The 18,579-nt window shown below is 42.3% G+C and overlaps 1 protein-coding gene across 1 annotated transcript in view; it reads right to left on the bottom strand.

The window, feature by feature from the left end:
* The window catches only part of CYTH3 (cytohesin 3), a 105,307-nt gene that overhangs the window by 45,719 nt on the left and 41,009 nt on the right, over positions 1-18,579 (bottom strand). The window contains exon 2 of the mRNA XM_075830201.1: positions 5,574-5,656. Coding sequence (XP_075686316.1) covers positions 5,574-5,656 — 83 coding nt within the window. The remainder of the gene's footprint in view (positions 1-5,573; positions 5,657-18,579) is intronic.

The following is an 18,579-nucleotide window of genomic DNA, read 5'->3' on the forward strand; positions in this document are numbered from 1 at the left end:
CACACGCACCTCCCTGTATAGGATGACACACACCTCCCTGTATAGGATGACACACACCTCCCTGTATAGGATGACACACACACACACACCTCCCTGTATAGGATGACACACGCACACCTCCCTGTATAGGATGACACACGCACCTCCCTGTATAGGATGACACACACACACCTCCCTGTATAGGATGACACACACAGCCTCCCTGTATATGCCACACAGCCTCCCTGTATATGCCACACAGCCTCCCTGTATATGCCACACAGCCTCCCTGTATATGCCACACAGTCTTCTTCAGGTAAGATCTCGTCTTCACGGGATCTGCAGCGACGCGATGACACTCACCGATGACGTCATTGCGTCGCCTTCGCAGAATCCGTAAAGACGAGAGACCACACCTTAAGAGGTCGGCGCTGGCTCGGTGAGTGACATCGAGCCACCGATAGCCAGCAAGGGAACTACTTAGTAGTTTCCTTGCCAATCCCCATGTCACAGATCCGTTTTCAACGGTTGTTACATGTATTGACAGCCATTAAAAACGGATCCATTGACTCCTATGGGGGCCGTTAGGCTGTGAAAACGGACAAAAATAGGACATGTCCTATTTTTTTGACGCTCATTATTCACGGGCCGTTAAAAAAAATGGCCGTGTGAATACACCCATAGATCATCATTGTTCTGAAAACGGCCGTCAAACGGCTGTTTTTCACGGTCGTGTGAAGAAGGCCTAAGGCTACATTCACACGAGTGTGACCGAATTATGCGAATAAAAACCGCATGTAAATCTGTCTGTGTGCGTTGCGTTATTGCATCAGTGTGCTTTGTGTGTGGCATGTGTTTTTCCCGCGCTCAAAAAGCACTTTTTTTTTCAATGCAATTGATGCGCAAATCACGCATAGCACACAGATGTGCGGTCCGTGGTTTTCACGCAGCCATTGACTTCAATGGGCGCGTATGTGCGTGAAAATACACCAATATAGGACATGCAGTGAGTTTTACGCAAAGGACTCTCTTTGCGTGAAAACTCACGCATATGTAAATAGCCCCATTGAAATTAATGGGGCCGTGTGCTGTGCGTTGAAACAAGATTCACGTTCCTGTGAATGGGCCCTAAGAGACTTGCCACAGAAGTTACAAATGTATTATAATTTACGCCAGGCTAATTGTAACATAAGGACACGTTAAGCGTGTACGTCCGGATCTTCTCAGGCGTACGCGCTAACCGTAGGGAAAAAGTGATGTGAATGGGGCCTTATGTGTATTTTACCTCAGGTCTCCCTGTTCTGTTGCTGCTCATATATACACACCATATATACTGTACATTTTTTTCTAGCACTGTACCATATATACCCGGTCTTGGTATTTTATTTTTTTTCCGTTTATTTACCAAAAAACAGAAAAATCGAGATTCAAAATCGAAAATTGTCCATAGTGTGAAAAAAAATCTAGATTCTATTTTTTGCCAAAGTCGCCCAGCCCCAGTCTAACCCCTGGAATACCCCCACCGATCACCACATACGACCAAGCTACTGTGCCTTTGTAAACAATGAAGGGGCCTCTTCATACTGCTGACCAACATGGTCCCAAGGGTCGGAAACCCACCAATCGAATATTGTTGGCCTATCGTGAGGATAGGCCATCAATGTTTGATTCCTGGAGACCGCTTTAACTGGTTCCCGACCGCTGGCTGTATATTTACGGCCTGCGGTCAGGGTCCTTAAAACCCGAGCCATAGACTTTTTACGGCTCGGGTTTTAACTTGCTGCCCGCGCGATCGGGCAGCTGAATGTCGGGTCTCCGGCTGTCAGTGACTGCCGGGGACCCTGAGGAGAGGATAGAAGCAGCTTTCGCTGCTTCTGTCTTCTCTGATGTATTTTTACACAGCGTTCAATGAACGCTGTGTATAGAAATAGAGACAGCAGCAGCGGCGCTGTCTCTATTCCTCCCGGTGATCATGTGACAGGTCACATGATCGCCGGGTCCCGTTAGTGACAGACTGCTGCTGGGTCTTACTAGACCCAGCACAGCCCTATTAGTGACTATCGTCACTGTGAGAGGGCTGATTTCCCCTGTAAGTGGGGCTGCTGTGCAGCTCCAGTTACAGTGGAAAAACATGGTGTAAAAGAAAGAAAAAAAATATATAAAGTTCCCCAAAGGTCTTTTTTGACCTTTGAGGGACAGACCATAGTAATAAAAAAATAATAAAGTAAAGTGCAAAAAAAAATGAAATAATAAATACACATAAAATACCCACCCCAAAAAAAACATGTTCCCCCCGCCAATCATTGTTGTAACGCTAGCGCTGACCCAATTACCCTAATATAGACATGTAATATATTAAAATTTACGGTAGACAATGACGATCACAAATAAAAGGCCTATTTTAGGTTAAAACTATGTTATTACCCCAAAAAAATAGCTGAAACGTAAAAAAGCTTATTTTTTTACTATTATTTTCAAACTTTATGAATAAAAATTCTAAAATCGCAAAAAAGGTGTGTATAAAAACGATAAAAAATGAAACCTGCATTGCCTACGGAAAAAACGTCGCAAAAATCACGTCGTTAGCCCAACAAATAAAAACGTTATAGCCATTTAACTAACACGTGCTAAAAATGGCTAAACGGTGTCTGGTCCTGAAGGCGCAAAATAGCCCGGTCCTGAACTGGTTAACAATCTATATACGATAGGTAGAGCACTACATCCTATTTTCCCACTACACATGCGTCTCAGTAACTATGACCAGCTGTGTTTTATTACGGTAACTTCCATCCGGAGCTCATCTTCCTTTTTCACACGATTAATGACTACCAAGGCCGATTGCTCAACTCTAAGTAATGTCCAGCAGCCATTGAAAGGCCTCAGAGAGACCTGAACTATTCTGGCCTCTCCATATCAGCTACTTTCTCAGCAGACTCCACACCCAGATGTGTCATAATGTTGTGCAGGTTCACTCCCCAGCTGGATGAGGATAATCCCACGCAATTTATCTGAGAAACCAGAAAACTCCAGAGACATGAACTTGTAATTCAGTCAAGGGGCATTTCCCTGTCAAATCAAAATGGTCCTTGAGTCGTCTTTTGTGAAGTTGTTAAAACTCCTATTATTTGTCTTCATTATATCCATCTCTAGGAAAGCGGGATGACAACCAATATGGCGACTATAACAAGGGATGACACAGCTTTTCCACTGTACCACTGCATACACAGGCAGATTTGCTATTCAGAAACTTGGAGATACTATGGGAGCCGTTACAGCAATACCAATTTTTGAGGTTCTCAAATACCAGTGATTTCCAACCCTCTTGCCGTCCTTGGGAACGCTGCTCCTACCTCAACAGCTATTGCCGCTACTAATTTAAAGCACCAAATCTTTCCTTTTTATATATGCCTTTTATTCTTCAAGAATATGGTCATAAAAGATTTGTTAAAAAATACCCTTACTCCCTCCCGATTGCAGCTGCGCTCAAGTCCATACATGGCCCCCATTCTGTGCAATGTATGGGACACCCGAGAGGATTTTTGCTCCGGCAGTAGTTTTCCCCGCTGCGGCCAAGTCACATTTTTATTTTTATTTTTTTATTGTCAAAATTTTTTTCCCATAATTATCAAAAAGTTTCTCCAAACATATATAGCACAAAGTGTAAAGATCCACCCATGAAAATAGAGAGCGAGAAGGAAAAAAAATAAATAAAATGTGGCATCAAACATACATTATCTGCTACGCGGACTGTTCCCCTCTATTAACCAGATACCTCACTACACTATATACCCCATCTCTGGGAAAACTTTTTGTTTGCGTAATTATCCTTACAAGTAACACCCCCATAGTGAATATACTTGAGGACCGCAGCCTTCCAATCCATCCACCTAAGAGCCATGTCACGTATTTTAAAAAACATTGCATTGCAAAGCCCTCTTTTTCTTCAAGAATAAATCCACAGCTGAAACTTGGAACCCACAGCAATAATGAACATGCTGTGGATTTTAAAATCCGCAGCACGTTTGTTATTCCGCACGGATTTCTTCTGGAGCATGCGAATGGAACATTAAAGAGTCTCTGTCACCACATTATAAGTGCCCTATCTTGTACATAATGTGATCGGCGCTGTAATGTAGAGAACAGCAGTGTTTTTTTATTTAGAAAAACGATCATTTTTGACGGCGTTATGACCTATTTTAGCTTTATGCTAATGAGTTTCTTAATGAACAACTGGGCATGTTTTACTTTTTGGCCAAGTGGGCGTTGTACAGAGGAGTGTATGTCGCTGACCAATCAGAGTCATACACTTCTCTCCATTAATTTACACAGCAGATAGCGATATAGCTTTATCGCTATGTGCAGCCACATAAACACACACTATAATGTTACTGCAGTGTCCTGACAATGAATATGCATTACTTCCAGCCAGGACGTGATGTGTATTCAGAATCCTGGCACTTCGCTAACAATCCCAAAACTACAGCACAGCATCTCGAGAGATTCCGCTGTAAACGGTCATTTCAAACAAGATGACGCTTGCTGTGCTGTAGTGTCAAGATTCTGAATAAACATCCCGTCCTGGCTGGAGGTAATGTATATTCATTGTCAGGACACTTCACTAACGTTATAGTGTGTTTATGTAGCAGCACATAGCGATATAGCTATATCGCTATTTTCTGTGTTAATGAATGGTGGGGAAGTGTATGAGGCCGATTGGTCACGGATTGGTCAGCCTCATACACTTCTCTCCACAACGCCCAGTTGGCCAAAAAGTAAAAACACGCCCAGTTGTCCATTGAGAAACTCATTAGCAAAAAGCTAAAATAGGTCATAACTCCGACAAAAATGCTGTGATCTACATTACAGTGCCGATCACCTCATGTACAATATAGGGCACTTATAATGTGGTGACAGAGCCTCTTTAAATACTCCGTTCACATGCATTGCCGAGTGGATTCTGTCAGGATATAGGCATGGAATCTGCGCCTAAATCCTGATAGAATCCTCAACATGTGAGGATGACCTAAGTCGCCATTTTTAAAAGCGCTATCATTTAGTCATAGAGTCACTCAAGCTTCATAGAAATGAGAAGTCTCTACCCTCTCCTTCCTCCTCTCTAAGTAACTCACCCTGTTTGTTTTAAGGCCTCATACACCGCTGTGTGCACCGAGCCTGTATGGCAGGACATGACCGAATATGTTCGAAGTACGGAGCCGTACGTACTCTGTATGTCGCTGTACGACAAACAGAGATACGTACGACATACATATATATTACGGGCATATTCGACCCTAAAGGCATCGCTCCTAAGTAAAATGGCTTAGTAATAAGTCATACAGTTTAGCCCCATAGGCAGCTATGGGTGCCGTATTAATGTTTCCGTACCACTCAAAAGGTAATACGCCTGCGGACAGCCTAGGAGTGCAAAACTAGGAAAATTAATTCTGTCAATATATTAGGTTTTTGATTGTTTGTTTTTGTTTTTTACAAAACCGTAAGGGACATCTGCAACTGAAATGCGACAGCAATAATTGGAAATCTGTTCTTAAATTATGAATTAGTAAAGAAAACAATATGGAATACTCCAAAATTACCTCAATGTCATCTATAAGCTCCTTTTTCCTCCGTCTAATATTTAACAATTCTTCTCTCTCCTCAGACGAGAGATCTTCTGGCACTGAAAAGAAAAGAAAAAATACTTTAAAATGACCCGAAATAGAAAACAATGACATTACGAATAAAACAAAAATGACCACTTCCTAACCAGACAAATCTATTAATATCAAACATTTCCAGACCACAAAGACGCCCGCTGCTAAACCAAAAACGACATCTTTTATTTTACTTTCAGAATTACAATCTGTCCTTTCAGGCTGGTTTCGTGTGACATGTTGCAGATGCAAAGTCACCATCACCAAGACTACCGAGTAATTCAATTTCGCAGATTCATTGCCTGGTCACAGTGACAGGGAACACGCAGCAGCCACAAATGTAACAGGCATAGGATCTCTAGGCAGCATAAAGGGTTAACGTTCACATTTCCTGAATCAGGAAATCAACGTTCAAGGATGTATGGGGGGGCGGGGGGGATGACAAAAAAAAAATCCCAAAAAAACCCAAAAACACTGCAGAAAACGCCTAGGGGGGCATGAATTACAGAATTAGGAATGTTCATGCTACAGTCCCAGAATATATATATATATATATATATATATATATATATTTGTGACCAAGTGATGGCAGTAGATATATATATATATCTGCTGCCATCACTTGGTCACAAACCCCAAAAACAAGAGGTGTATCGCCTGTACAAGAAAGTCATCAGAGTCATGGAAGCCATCGTTCATTGCCCGTTCCCTATTATATATCCAGGACCTGTGGAGTATAGCACACATACGTCTTCTAAGCACAGATCTATTTATTCCAACCTGCATAGAGAGGTTTAGGCTTTGTTCATCCTCATCAGTGCAAGATATGGAAAATAATGCCCTATGGAATAGGGTTTGGGGGCAGCCAGGTAGTAAAACCAGCCTTGTTTGGACGTTAAGATTCTTCAGACTTTTTATATAAAAATTTGACAATACAGAGCACAACTGATCCCATTATTTTTTTTAATGGGACTCCGTCGTGCTCCTTTTCATCAAATAAGTGTCACTTTATCTCCGGAAGTCTTTCACAGCAATCATTCCTGCCTGAAGGAACATTGCTTGCTACATTGCTACAGGTGGGACCCTAAAACCAACATCCGGATGGATGGGAAGTATGGGCACTATATATAGGTCTATTTGAATGTGGAGATAAATGTGAACACATCCGAAGGTAATAATGTAGTGGGATAAAAGAACCAAACACCTTCCAGTAAAATACTGTGGACTAGAGCATTGCCTATTAGTTATTGTCCGCTTGCTCAACAGCCCAATGGTATCCATATCTTGCACTGATGAAGTCTGACAAACCTGACAGCCATATACAAGTTAGAATAAATGGGTATGTCATTTTGGGCTTTCTGTTTACCGGTTCTCATTAGCCACAGAAGGTATTATTTGCAAACCGCCACTTACATCGCTAAAATTAAAAATAAAGCCATTGTTACGGTGATTTGTCATGGCGGACAGGGAGGCAATGCAGAACTTCAGTCTTTTAGCGGAGGACTTTTTGTTTCTTTCCACCTCACCACATTATAAGCGGACAGGCCAATAAGCGTATGTGGAAATGTCACCAACAACAGGGGGTTAAATCATTACATGGGTGGTTCGCTCCTGTGACCTGGGGATACCCAGCATGGTCCTTTGATCTATGCTACAGTCTCATCAGATGCTCCAACCAACTAATAATGTTATCCAATCTCTGGTCGAGAATGCAAAAAAGGTCAAACAACAGCTCATTTATTAATGTTATGCAAATTACATGACGAAAGCCAAGACCTCCTAGGCATGAGGGTAATAACTAGTATCGGGCTTGCAATATGAAGAATGGCAAGTACCCAAAAGTATGTGCAAAAAACTATTAAACTCACACGTCACAGTAGTGTGCCGCGCCGTCAAAAACCCCTCTAGTTTCCCCCGTATAAACCGCGCGGTCAATAATCGTATCACAAACACCGTTTAAACCCTACTGCACGCTACTGCAATGTGTGAACCCTTCCTTGCAACGATCAATCTGATCTTAAAGGGGTTATGTGGGGACTGAAAGTATTAGCAGTGCACTGAAGTAAGGGAGTACCCTGCTAATATACATTCCGGTACCCAGTCGCGCCGATTATGAGATTTTAATAGATTTTTATAGCGCTGGCGGGGGACCAGAATTCTAGTGTCTTCTTTAATGACGACACGAGTCGTTGTCATGTGACCGGCCCCGTTTTAATCTATGTAATCGAGGTACTACTGCTACAGCGAGTACATAGAGTACAGCGGGGCCGGTCACAAAAAAGGCTCTGCAACTAGACTTCCGGTCCCCCGCCAGCGCTGTAAAAATCTATTAAAATGTCAATCAGCACGACGGAGGGACCGGATTAGCGAGTGTAATCACATACTGCAGGGAGTGCACTGCTAATAATTTTCAGTCCCCACATAACATCTTTAAAGACCTTTTCATAAGCGGATGAGTTTGATATTCTATTTATTTAGCTTGAAGAGGTCTGATCAGTGTTGAGTAACCCTCATTTCAACAAGAAAACCCCTTTTCAAATGTCTGATAAGGCAATGGCACAGGCAAGATCACAGATCAAACTCGCATGCTGCATTTGTCCTAAGGTGAGATCAGGGAGGACAGAAACCTCCCGTGGAGCAGAAAGGTTGGATTTTTTGCAAGTGCAAAATTGTGGACGCATGACATTACATATACGATCCCATGGACTAACATTTTATACGATATGGCAATGTAATTTAGCACGCATTTAAACTTCGGAGCCCTGGCCTCATGGCATATGGATGTTATAGCGGATAGCCAGAGTAAAGTGCTGATACCATATACTAGTAGGTATAAAAAAAAATTCTCATCTGATGGTGTATAAACTTGTGGTCCACACCCCATTATCATACATTTGAGACGTATGGTATAAAAACAATGGAGGACTGCTTTCAAGAGTCTAGCGATGTGACGTTTGCCATTACTCAACTGCACTGCAAACTAAAACCCGACAAGAATTAACACAGCGGTTCACACCTCTCATTTCTTCTTCCTCTGCTACATTTTTATTACTAAGCTTCTCTGAATGACTCAAAATGTGCACCCATCTCAAAGGTCGTACTACTGAAGAAGAACTAGATCATCCTATACCTGTACTATGTATAATGAGCAACCCTATAAGCCTCATACAGGGACATGGCATATAAACTTTCAGCCATGGTCCGCAAGATCATCGCTGTGGGATCATAGTATAAACGTTGGCACTGTATTAAGATAAAGTGGTTTCGAAATAAAAGCAACAATAGAATTTTAAAAAATAAAAAAAGACTAGCATAACTTCTTGACTTTCTTCATATGGGTGTGGCTGTGCAAAAACTAAAAGGGGAGCGAGCGCCATGGCCCTTTAATTCAGCTGATCGGTGCCAGGAGTTAGACACCCACGATCAAATATGGACGGCCTATTCCTAAGGATGGAAAATTAATATTAATGTCTCAGAAACCCCCTTTAGGGTCAGGTCACAGAGTTTTTTGGAGCGGATTTTGACGTGGACACCGCATCGGAATCAGCTTAAAAAAATGGCTGAAATCGCCATCCACTGATTTCAATGAAAGCAGAGGTGTTTTTTTTCCTGGGTGGCACTTGGCGGCTGCTCGCAGAAAAAAAAAAAAAGCAGCATGTCCTTTCTTGCCACGGTTTCTGCCTCTGACCTACCAGAAACAACCTGCGACACTCGTTTGAGTGTTTTTCGCAGCGCTGTTTGTCCGCGGTCCTTGCATAAGCTTCAATGGACGCAGGTGAAAACACGGGGAAATATACATGCACGCAGTTCAAAATCTGCCTCAAAATTCCTGAAGGAATTCGGAGGCAGATTTTTCTGCCTGCAAAAAACTGTGTGAACATGGCCTAATAGGTCAAAAGTTGCACTTCTGAGCCTTGTCATGCCACTTATGTCACCAATGGACGGGGCTTCATTAAAAGGATGCCGGAAGGAAATCAGGAAAAGTTCCATGACAACACCGATTTAGTTATCCGCTTATAGTATTCCTAAAAACAGATGGGTGTTTATCTGATAAAAATAAGCAAACCTTGCGGTAGCGTTGTAACAAAGCCAATACAATTTGATACATTTGGCATCTGTTATGGAAAAGTCTTATGGTTTATGCAGGTCGGAACGGGAAAAAAAAAAGGGTGTTTTGCCTCCCTTTATCATCAAGAATACTTTCTATCTGCCCAGGAAGCACTTTATATAAAATGGTTTGGGGTCAGGAAGGATTTTGTCAGTACATAGCCACTGGATGCCAACCGGCAAAAAAACCCTATTTCCCAACTACCAGGAACAAGTTAAATTCTAATTCTTTATAAGAAGCAATTAAACGAACCACATAGATAAATTTAAATGAACCATGCACACTGCTAGAGCAGGATCTATATAGAGAAATGCTTAATAGGTGTATATAGTAGTAGGCACTTAAAGATATAAGTGCATTAGAAGGCAGCGGCTGCAGAGCGCTACGGCTCCACTAATTGCGAAGTATCGGTGGATCAAGCAACAGAGCATTTAGTTAAAATTCAAAAGAGCACCCACCCCCGACATGTTTTGCTTCATATGTAGCGTCCTCAGGGGTTCAGGGGCTAATGACGGCACAGATTTCCTCTAAACGTACTGAACAGGTGGGAATTCCATAAGAAGCAACCAATGAAGGCAGTGCAATCGGTCGATCCCCCTAACATGTGACAGACGCGGGAGCGGACCAATAAGAATTGCCATTGAGGTGACCAGTGGCGGAAGGTTCTCCGCGAATCGGCAAAGGAGTATATGATCGGCGTCTGAGCATAGAAGTGCCGAGATTAATGATTTACAAACAGTTATGAACTATGTTGGGAAAGAAGATCACAGCAAGAAAACAATGGCACAAATTAAGAGGTGCTAGAAGAAATGGAATATAAGTATATACTAAATTTCATACCAATAGAATGGTTATGGAGTATGGACATGAAATCAGTAAATAAAATGGAGTCCCTATCCCAAAAAATAAGATCATCAATATATATCCCATAATAGTTGATTTGCACAGTGCGATCTTATAGTGTTTTTGCTGCGATTTTTGCTGTGAAAACAACATAGGACGGCACTGTGTGAATAAATCCAGATTGGCTGATGGTCTCCTGTTAGGGAAAGGCTCTAGTAACTTGGATTCATCCGGTCAGGAGCAAAAAGTGGTAAAAAAAATAAAAAAGACAAAAATAGAGTGTCCGTGACCTGAGAAAATGTAGTATGTAGATATATGGCAGTACATCATATTCAGAGAGAGCAGGATGCAAAAAAATAAATATTATAAAAAATAAATAAATGCCATTCCCGCTGTGCTCTGTGTAATGACACGTTACCACAATGGAGTATAAATTGTGGCCTAGAGCTAGCTACAATTAATACAATATACCAAATGAATAGCGATGACCTAACGTATAAACCTCACATAGTCACAAGATTAAATTACCGGGAATGTGCAATTGCTGTTTATGTGTCTGAGTTTCCTTCCTATTAAAGTCCCTGCTGGAAATCCACCCACATGTGTTTTCGAAGCTGCTTCCCAGCCGCAAAAATCTCTCCTCTATTTCCCACCAACGTGGGACACAAGAGTGGTGATGTGCTGTGTGATGGATGGGAAACCACTCAGTGATTCTGACCAGTGCCACCCAGGCATTTCCGTGCCAGGTTTCATTATGTAATGTGATCTATACCACTGTACACAGCCATTACCAGTAGGATAGGGCACATCTCAGACTGTATGAACTTCACTTACAACGCCGGAATATAAATGGTCAGTCGGTGGGTAAAGAATATGATGGTCTGTGCCAGTGAAACCCGAAAAGTCATCCTATCTAGGGGTACTGGCAGTAGAAAATAGATAGGTAGTCAATAGGTGAACATCTCAAACCGAGCACAACCAATGAGTCTTGTATTATATTGGCGATTCACTTAATAATATTTTTTTTTTTTTTTAAAGTTGGCCTAGACAGAGTGAAAAGAAAGAGACACAGATTGCCTGCTGGAATGATGATCAGCATGATCCCATAGTGAAATCACTGCGTGACATACTTCAAGGTGACAGCCGGGCTCACAGAGACCATCTCAAATTGAGAAACAAACGTAAAATGACATAAAATGAGAACTGACCGCTCTTCTCTATTCCCCCAGATATTGAACGTGGGAAGAGATCTAGGATTACTGACTCTCTGTTTCTAAGAGTCTCTGAATAGACAAGGGTAGTAATACTTAGACATGAAAAAGTATAAAACCACATAAAAACAGGAGCCGCCAGAAACCTTATTTCTATATATGAAAACTAAACAACCTCTTAACACCATGTTCTTTTTAGGCCAAAGTGTGTGGTGCTAATTATTTCTTAACCCTTTAGTGAACAGCCTATTTTAGGCCAAAATGACAAAGCTTTTTTTTTTTCTTTTCTGTGGAGCATCTTTTCTTAGAGCCGTGCCGTTAATTTATTCATTCATTTCTAGGAGGAATAATAAAGGGACAACTGGTTGTTACAATTCCCCTTTCTCAAAGGGGCGTGTCCCTATATGGACATACTGTGAGCACTGATTGGACAGTGTAAAACTGTGTTAGGACACACCCTCAACTGGTGACACCCTGTTGCCAATTTATTCATAAATTTGTAGTAAGAATAACAGAGGAACAATACAACGCAAAGTTCTAAGAAAAGATGCTCCAAAATCTTTATTTTGTGGGGAATACAAGTAATTACTGAAAAAGACATGTCAGGAAAGCTGACAAATCCACTTAAAAAATTATTTTTTTCCTAGAATTAAAAACAAAAACAGACTACACAATTGTATTACTTCCATCAGCCTCCGAGATCCAGTGGACAATTCCATACGCCACATTATATTTGTATTCATCGCTGTAAAGCCTAAGACACGAAGGTATAATTAATATAATTAGCGTCAATGCTTCACAATTTCTCATGAAGTATGCCATACGGCTGGGCAGTTAATTGAAAAATAAAAGAAACATAACAGAAATTCATCGCAATTAACCTACGTCATTTTGCGCATTTCGTTTTTTTTGTTTTTTTAATATCCCCCCTCCTGTTTAAACTGTATCTGCATCTTCAGGACACAGATACAGTGGAATCCAATGGTAGAGCAGGGGGCCATAAAGTCACTGCTCTACCATTCACTATGTATCACCGAACGTGAGGCAGTGACGTCATCTGTGAGGGGGCAGCTATTTGGGCATTATACTGTGTGGGGAGCACTATGTGGGGGCAGTGTCAGGGGGTATAATATTAACAGTAGTATACAGCAGGCTCAGAGGATAAATATTAATTTAATGCCTAAATAATCGTTCATTAATCATAAAATCGAGAGAACATGTTCAAATAGTCGTGGTTTTTTATTTAGGTCATAATCGCCCAGCCCTAGTATGCCACATAAATATCGGCTGGCTATCCTCCTCACTGCATGCCGGTGACGGCTGTAGTAGAATTCCATATTACATGAGATCATCTAATCTCAGTAGTGTCATGGAGAGGCGACGTAACATACATGACATCACCATCATTATTATAACCGCTGTAAACTGCATTATAATATTGCTATGTGACTGCACATTCTTTATATAGCAAATTAATGACAAGGTTGTTGCAGACTTCAGATTAATACAGGTGTCTGGAAAGTATGAGAGCGTCACAATACGACTGCGAAAAGGTGGCGAAGACACGGTGACAAACATTGTCACTGTATCCAGCAAAACGTGGAAGAATGCACACAGACGTCTCCTGAAAATTACATTCCTTGTAAAACACCAGATGTAGTTCTGTAAAGACGTCCAAGTTAGGGCCTGTTCACATTACCGTTCGTTTTCCGTTCCGGGGTTCCGTCGGAGGTTTCAGTCGGGTGAACCACACAACGGAAAGTGAAAGTGAAACCACAGCTTCCGTTTCAGTCACCATTGATCTCAATGGTGACAGAAACATCGCTAATGATTTCCGTTCGTCACCATTCCGGCAGGTTTCCGTTTTAACGACGGAATCAATAGCCGAGTCGACTCTTGCTATTGATTCCGTCGGAAAACCGGAAACCTGCCGGAATGGTGATGAACGGAAACCATTAGCGATGTTTCCGTCACCATTGATATCAATGGTGACTGAAACGGAAGCTGTGGTTTCACTTTCCGTTGCGGTGCTCACTCGACGGAAACCTCAGACGGAACCTCCGGAACGGAAAGCGAACAGTGACGTGAACAGGCCCTTACTTCCAAGTCTAAGGCCTCATGCCCACTTCAGTTTTTACCTTCAGGGTGCTATCCGTTTTTGTCACCGATAGCACCCTGAATCCATTCATTTCAATGGACCCATGCACACTTCCATTATTTTGACAGATCTGTTGTTCCATTCCGTCAAAAGTAGAGCATGTCCTACTTTGGTCAGTGATTCCGTGACTGTGGAGCCCATAGAAGTCAAAGGGTCCACCAAAAAACCGGATGGCACATGGAAGGCTTCCGTATGCCGTCCGTTTTTGATGGATCCGTTGCCCTAGCAATGGCAGGACTTGCCAAAGTTCACAAACTGGGACAAGTGATAAGTTTAAAGAAAGTTCAATACCTTACGTTTTCTTAACGGAAACACAAAAGCGAAACGGAAGCACAACGTCCATTTAAAACGGAAACACGGAACGGACACTGAGTACACACGGATACCAAAACGGAGACACGGATCCGGCAAAACCGGCTGAGAAAACGGTGATGAAGTGTGCATGGGGCCTAAGAAAACTGCAAGCGCTTATCAGACCGGTCTTCTTCCACTCAATCCCAGTGTCACGTATCAATATCCTCCATAAATCCACACTTACATTCTAGCTAATGAAACGAAACTAGCACATGTAACCGAGGCCTTGATAACATGGCGCAGCTACAAAACTGCAAGAAGCCCAACCGCCATTATAAGACAACGCAGCTTGATTTTGTAGCCCTGTATAAGAATTCGGCATTGGGCACATGGCTGTATTATGGATCCACTTTGCATGGATCTGTAATATTGTGCCTATAATTTTATAGGGAGGAACATGGACGACTTTTTTCTCACAGATACTATATGTAACCGTGAGAAAAAAATATTGTGGCATGTTAAATGGAATTTTATGGAGGTAATGCTCCTAGGGGTGAATACGAAGTCATACGAAGGCACAATATGGCAGTACATGCTGTGCCTATAGGTCCCTAATATGTAGGGCTATCATGTGTCACCATACAAGTATTTCCTTCATTCCCTTGAACGAGATCCAATCTTGTTTTGGCATTAAAGGGGTTTACCCACTATAACATTTATCACCTGATCACAGGATGTATGATTACTGGGGTTTTTTTTTTTTTGTTTGTTTTTTTGGGGTCCCAATGTAACCCCTTTAAATATTGCAGTTTGTGATCCATGATAGACCTCTGTAAATACAGCTTTACACTGCACCCTTTGGCAGATGGGTGAGATCTTGGCTAAGGCTTACAATAGGATTCTATATACGGTAAAAACAGGATGACAAAGGGAGTCATGTATCAACAGCGGTGTTTGTTCAACACATTAGATTTTGAAGCAGCTCCCCTGGTGGTATCTATGACAATTTTTTAATTATCGCAAAGCCTTTAATATTTTTTTTACACAAGCTCTATACCATAGGCGCACAACCTTTTTTGGTCCTAGGGCCACATTGTCAGATTGTGACACTCCCAAGGGCCACAATACCACTTAAAGGGGTATTCCCATCTGACACACATGGACAGTATATAACTTAAACATCTACTTATTGGGAGAATAGGGGTCTCCTACTCCCACTCCAGAGAGAAAGGGTCACAAACCCAGCTATCTGCACTGTAGTTTATGGGAGTTACTCACAACCTACAAAAGGAGAGAGCTGCATTTTTAGCGTTTTAAAACGCATGCAAATGCCACCATGCATTTCAAGAATTTTTTATTTTATTTTATTCTGTAATGTCCCCTACAGTGTCTGGGGTAACAGCAATAGTGGAAAAACCTACATGCGGCTAATCATTATAGTGGCATCTTCTGGATGTGATACGAACAGCATTCGCCATACCGGTGTAAACAAAACAAAGAAGTGCCATCAGTTATATTTGCTTTCTGAAATTGTATTCACTTGGTCGCGGACAGGTTAGACAACCAGGTCTTTGAATCTGCTGGGACAGGTCTAATGAACTGACAGCTGAAGCGATGCTGGACACATTCCTTTACACAAGTCCTCATTGAGTTTGACAGGCGACAGATGACAAGTTGAAATGCGATCTTTATCTGCACCAACCAGCAATGCATGTCTACTGGACGGGTTTGTATTGTTTGTGCCCACAGAGGAAACAAAGGATAAACCAAGTTTTTACTACATGCAGCTTCATCCTTGTCAGTCTGTATGACCTACCGCGGACTCCTGAATCAGTCTTGTAGAAACGTTTAGGCCTCCTACATCTTCAGCCAAGAATCAGATGAGGGGGCTGAAGTCTATACAAATGGGGTGGATGTCCAACTTACCAGCATCCATTGCCAACACAGTAGTAGGTAAAAGGCTCCTGCTGCAGCCATCTGCCTTCCTGCCATAGCCCCGTCTATTTCCCAAAACCCATAAAGAGAGCAGATGAAGATAAAACAGGAGGCATCATGGAAAGGATTGTTCCTTTAAAAAGAACACTACAGGCAAAACATATACGCTGTGTAATGACTATTGCAGTTTGAGGGGGAGGAGCATGACTCATTCAAAGAACCCCAGAGAGAGAGTCCCTGTGTCATGCCCCGCCCACTAAAGGCCTGCAATAGTCATAACACAGTGTATCAGATTTGCCTAGAGTGAAAAGGCTGGCTAAATCCCAGGAGCCTAAGGGTGCCCTTATACATAGTGGAAGTGGGGCGATCAGAACCACACAACGTTTTAGTGTGATTTACAATGGTTTTGCAATGTGTTTTTTGCCTGTATGGCTTATGCAGGCAAAGCACATGGTTTTAAAGCATTTTATCTGCAGTGCTCTGCAGCCAAAACGTGGCAATTCGTGGTAAAACCACATAGGCCCCATGCACACGAACGTGTTTTTGCGTCCGCAATTCCCCCGCAAATCCACGGGAGAATTGCGGACCCATTCATTTCTATGGGCCCATACACACTATCCGTGTTTTCACGGGTCTCCGCATGTCCGCAAATCCGTGCCGCAGAAACTCAGGACATGTCTTATTACGGCCCGCAAATTCGATGCGGACATGCCCATAGAAGTCAATGGGCCCGTGGAAAATGCGGGTACACCTCCGTGTGTCAACCGCAGTTGGCGGATTTGCGGAAGTGTTGCTAGGCGACGAGCGGGAATGAGTTCTGTCGTCATCCTGTGTTACCTAGGCTTTTTTTTTTTCATCCGCATTTTGCGGATTACATATGGATGAAATGCGGATTACATACGGATGAACTACGGAGGACATTTCACGGAACACGGTCCTGGAATTTGCGGACCAGAAAAACACTACGGTCGTGTGCATGAGGCCATACAGTTTTACGGGCACGGGTCCCTAAATACTGGTGCAATACGGGTCGAATACGTGTGACCAAGGACCCCTATTTACGGGTGGACAAAAATACGGTCGTGTGCATGGGACCTTACTGTGCAGGAAACTACCTGGCACATTGTTGCTACATGTACAGTAACCCTACTGGTTTGGGTTGTTTTCTATTGATGTATATAGTGAGTGTGTGTATATAGTAAAGGCCCTTTAACACGGGCCAATGTTCGGGCAAACGAGCGTTCATATGAACGTTTGTTCCAGATCATTGCCCTGTGTAAACAGGGCAACGATCAGCCGATGAACGAGCAAACGCTCGTTCATCAGCTGATCGTATCGTTTATGCAGCAGAAAGTAATTACCGTTGTCAGCAGCACATCCTCCTGTGTAAACAGGGAAATGTACTGCCGACATGATGGAAATGCATAGGGATGAGCAATTGTAGTAATGATCGCTCGTCCCTATACATTACTGATCATAGCTCCCTGTAAAAGGAACAAATGAGCGGCGATCAACGAGGTGACTCATTGATCGGCGCTCGTTGTTACGGCCAAATTTGGCCAGTCTAAAAGCACCCTTAGTGTGGAGTAGACCTTTTAGCAAATATAATTTATGTGCAACACAAAACTAATCGTTTAAATGCCATGATTGTAGATTGTACAATTGCTCCAGAATTAACATTGATCACTTATCACAGGATAGGAGATAAATGTCTGATCAGTGAAAGCCCCACTTATCCCTAGAACTCCAGCGATCAAAAACCAGCAATCACCTATCCTATGAAGAGATAACATATTATTCTTGGATTACCCCTTTAAGATGGATTTCAGCTCTCCTCATCCATAATGATCACATATAATGACTCATTTAGCTGGTCAGGAGACTATAATTGATGACTAATCTACACTATGGAAATGCAGAAATATATTAAGTGTATCAGCGATCAATAAGCTAATGTAAAAGGGAATAATAATCTCTAAGGACTATGATTTGTTGTGTGAGCCGTGGGGGCGGCATGCTGTGCTTGGTAAAGGTTACAACTTTAATGCACAAACAAAGGCCAAACGTAAAAATAAATTCTCCATTATAATAAAAAGTTTTCGGACCATAACTTGGTATAAAGGCCTACTGTAGCTTTTCACAGTACAGTTTTGGGGCAATTTTCTAAGGGTTTTCCTTTTCAAAGGGCATCTGTCAGCAGTTTTGAGGTTTCAAAACTGCGCATAGCGCCACGGTTGAACAACCTAAGAAATTGAGGTTTAATTCCCCCGGCACCATGGTCACAAGCGCCAATGAGGAGGCCCCTTGATTTGTAAGTGCTCCTGACTTCTCCTGTGAGAACTCTGCCAGCCCCTCCCCCTGCTGTGAGCGACGGATCTAGTGGTCTCCTGATTGGACGCT

This window comes from Rhinoderma darwinii, chromosome 6, assembly GCF_050947455.1.
Source record: "Rhinoderma darwinii isolate aRhiDar2 chromosome 6, aRhiDar2.hap1, whole genome shotgun sequence".
NCBI lineage: Eukaryota > Metazoa > Chordata > Amphibia > Anura > Rhinodermatidae > Rhinoderma > Rhinoderma darwinii.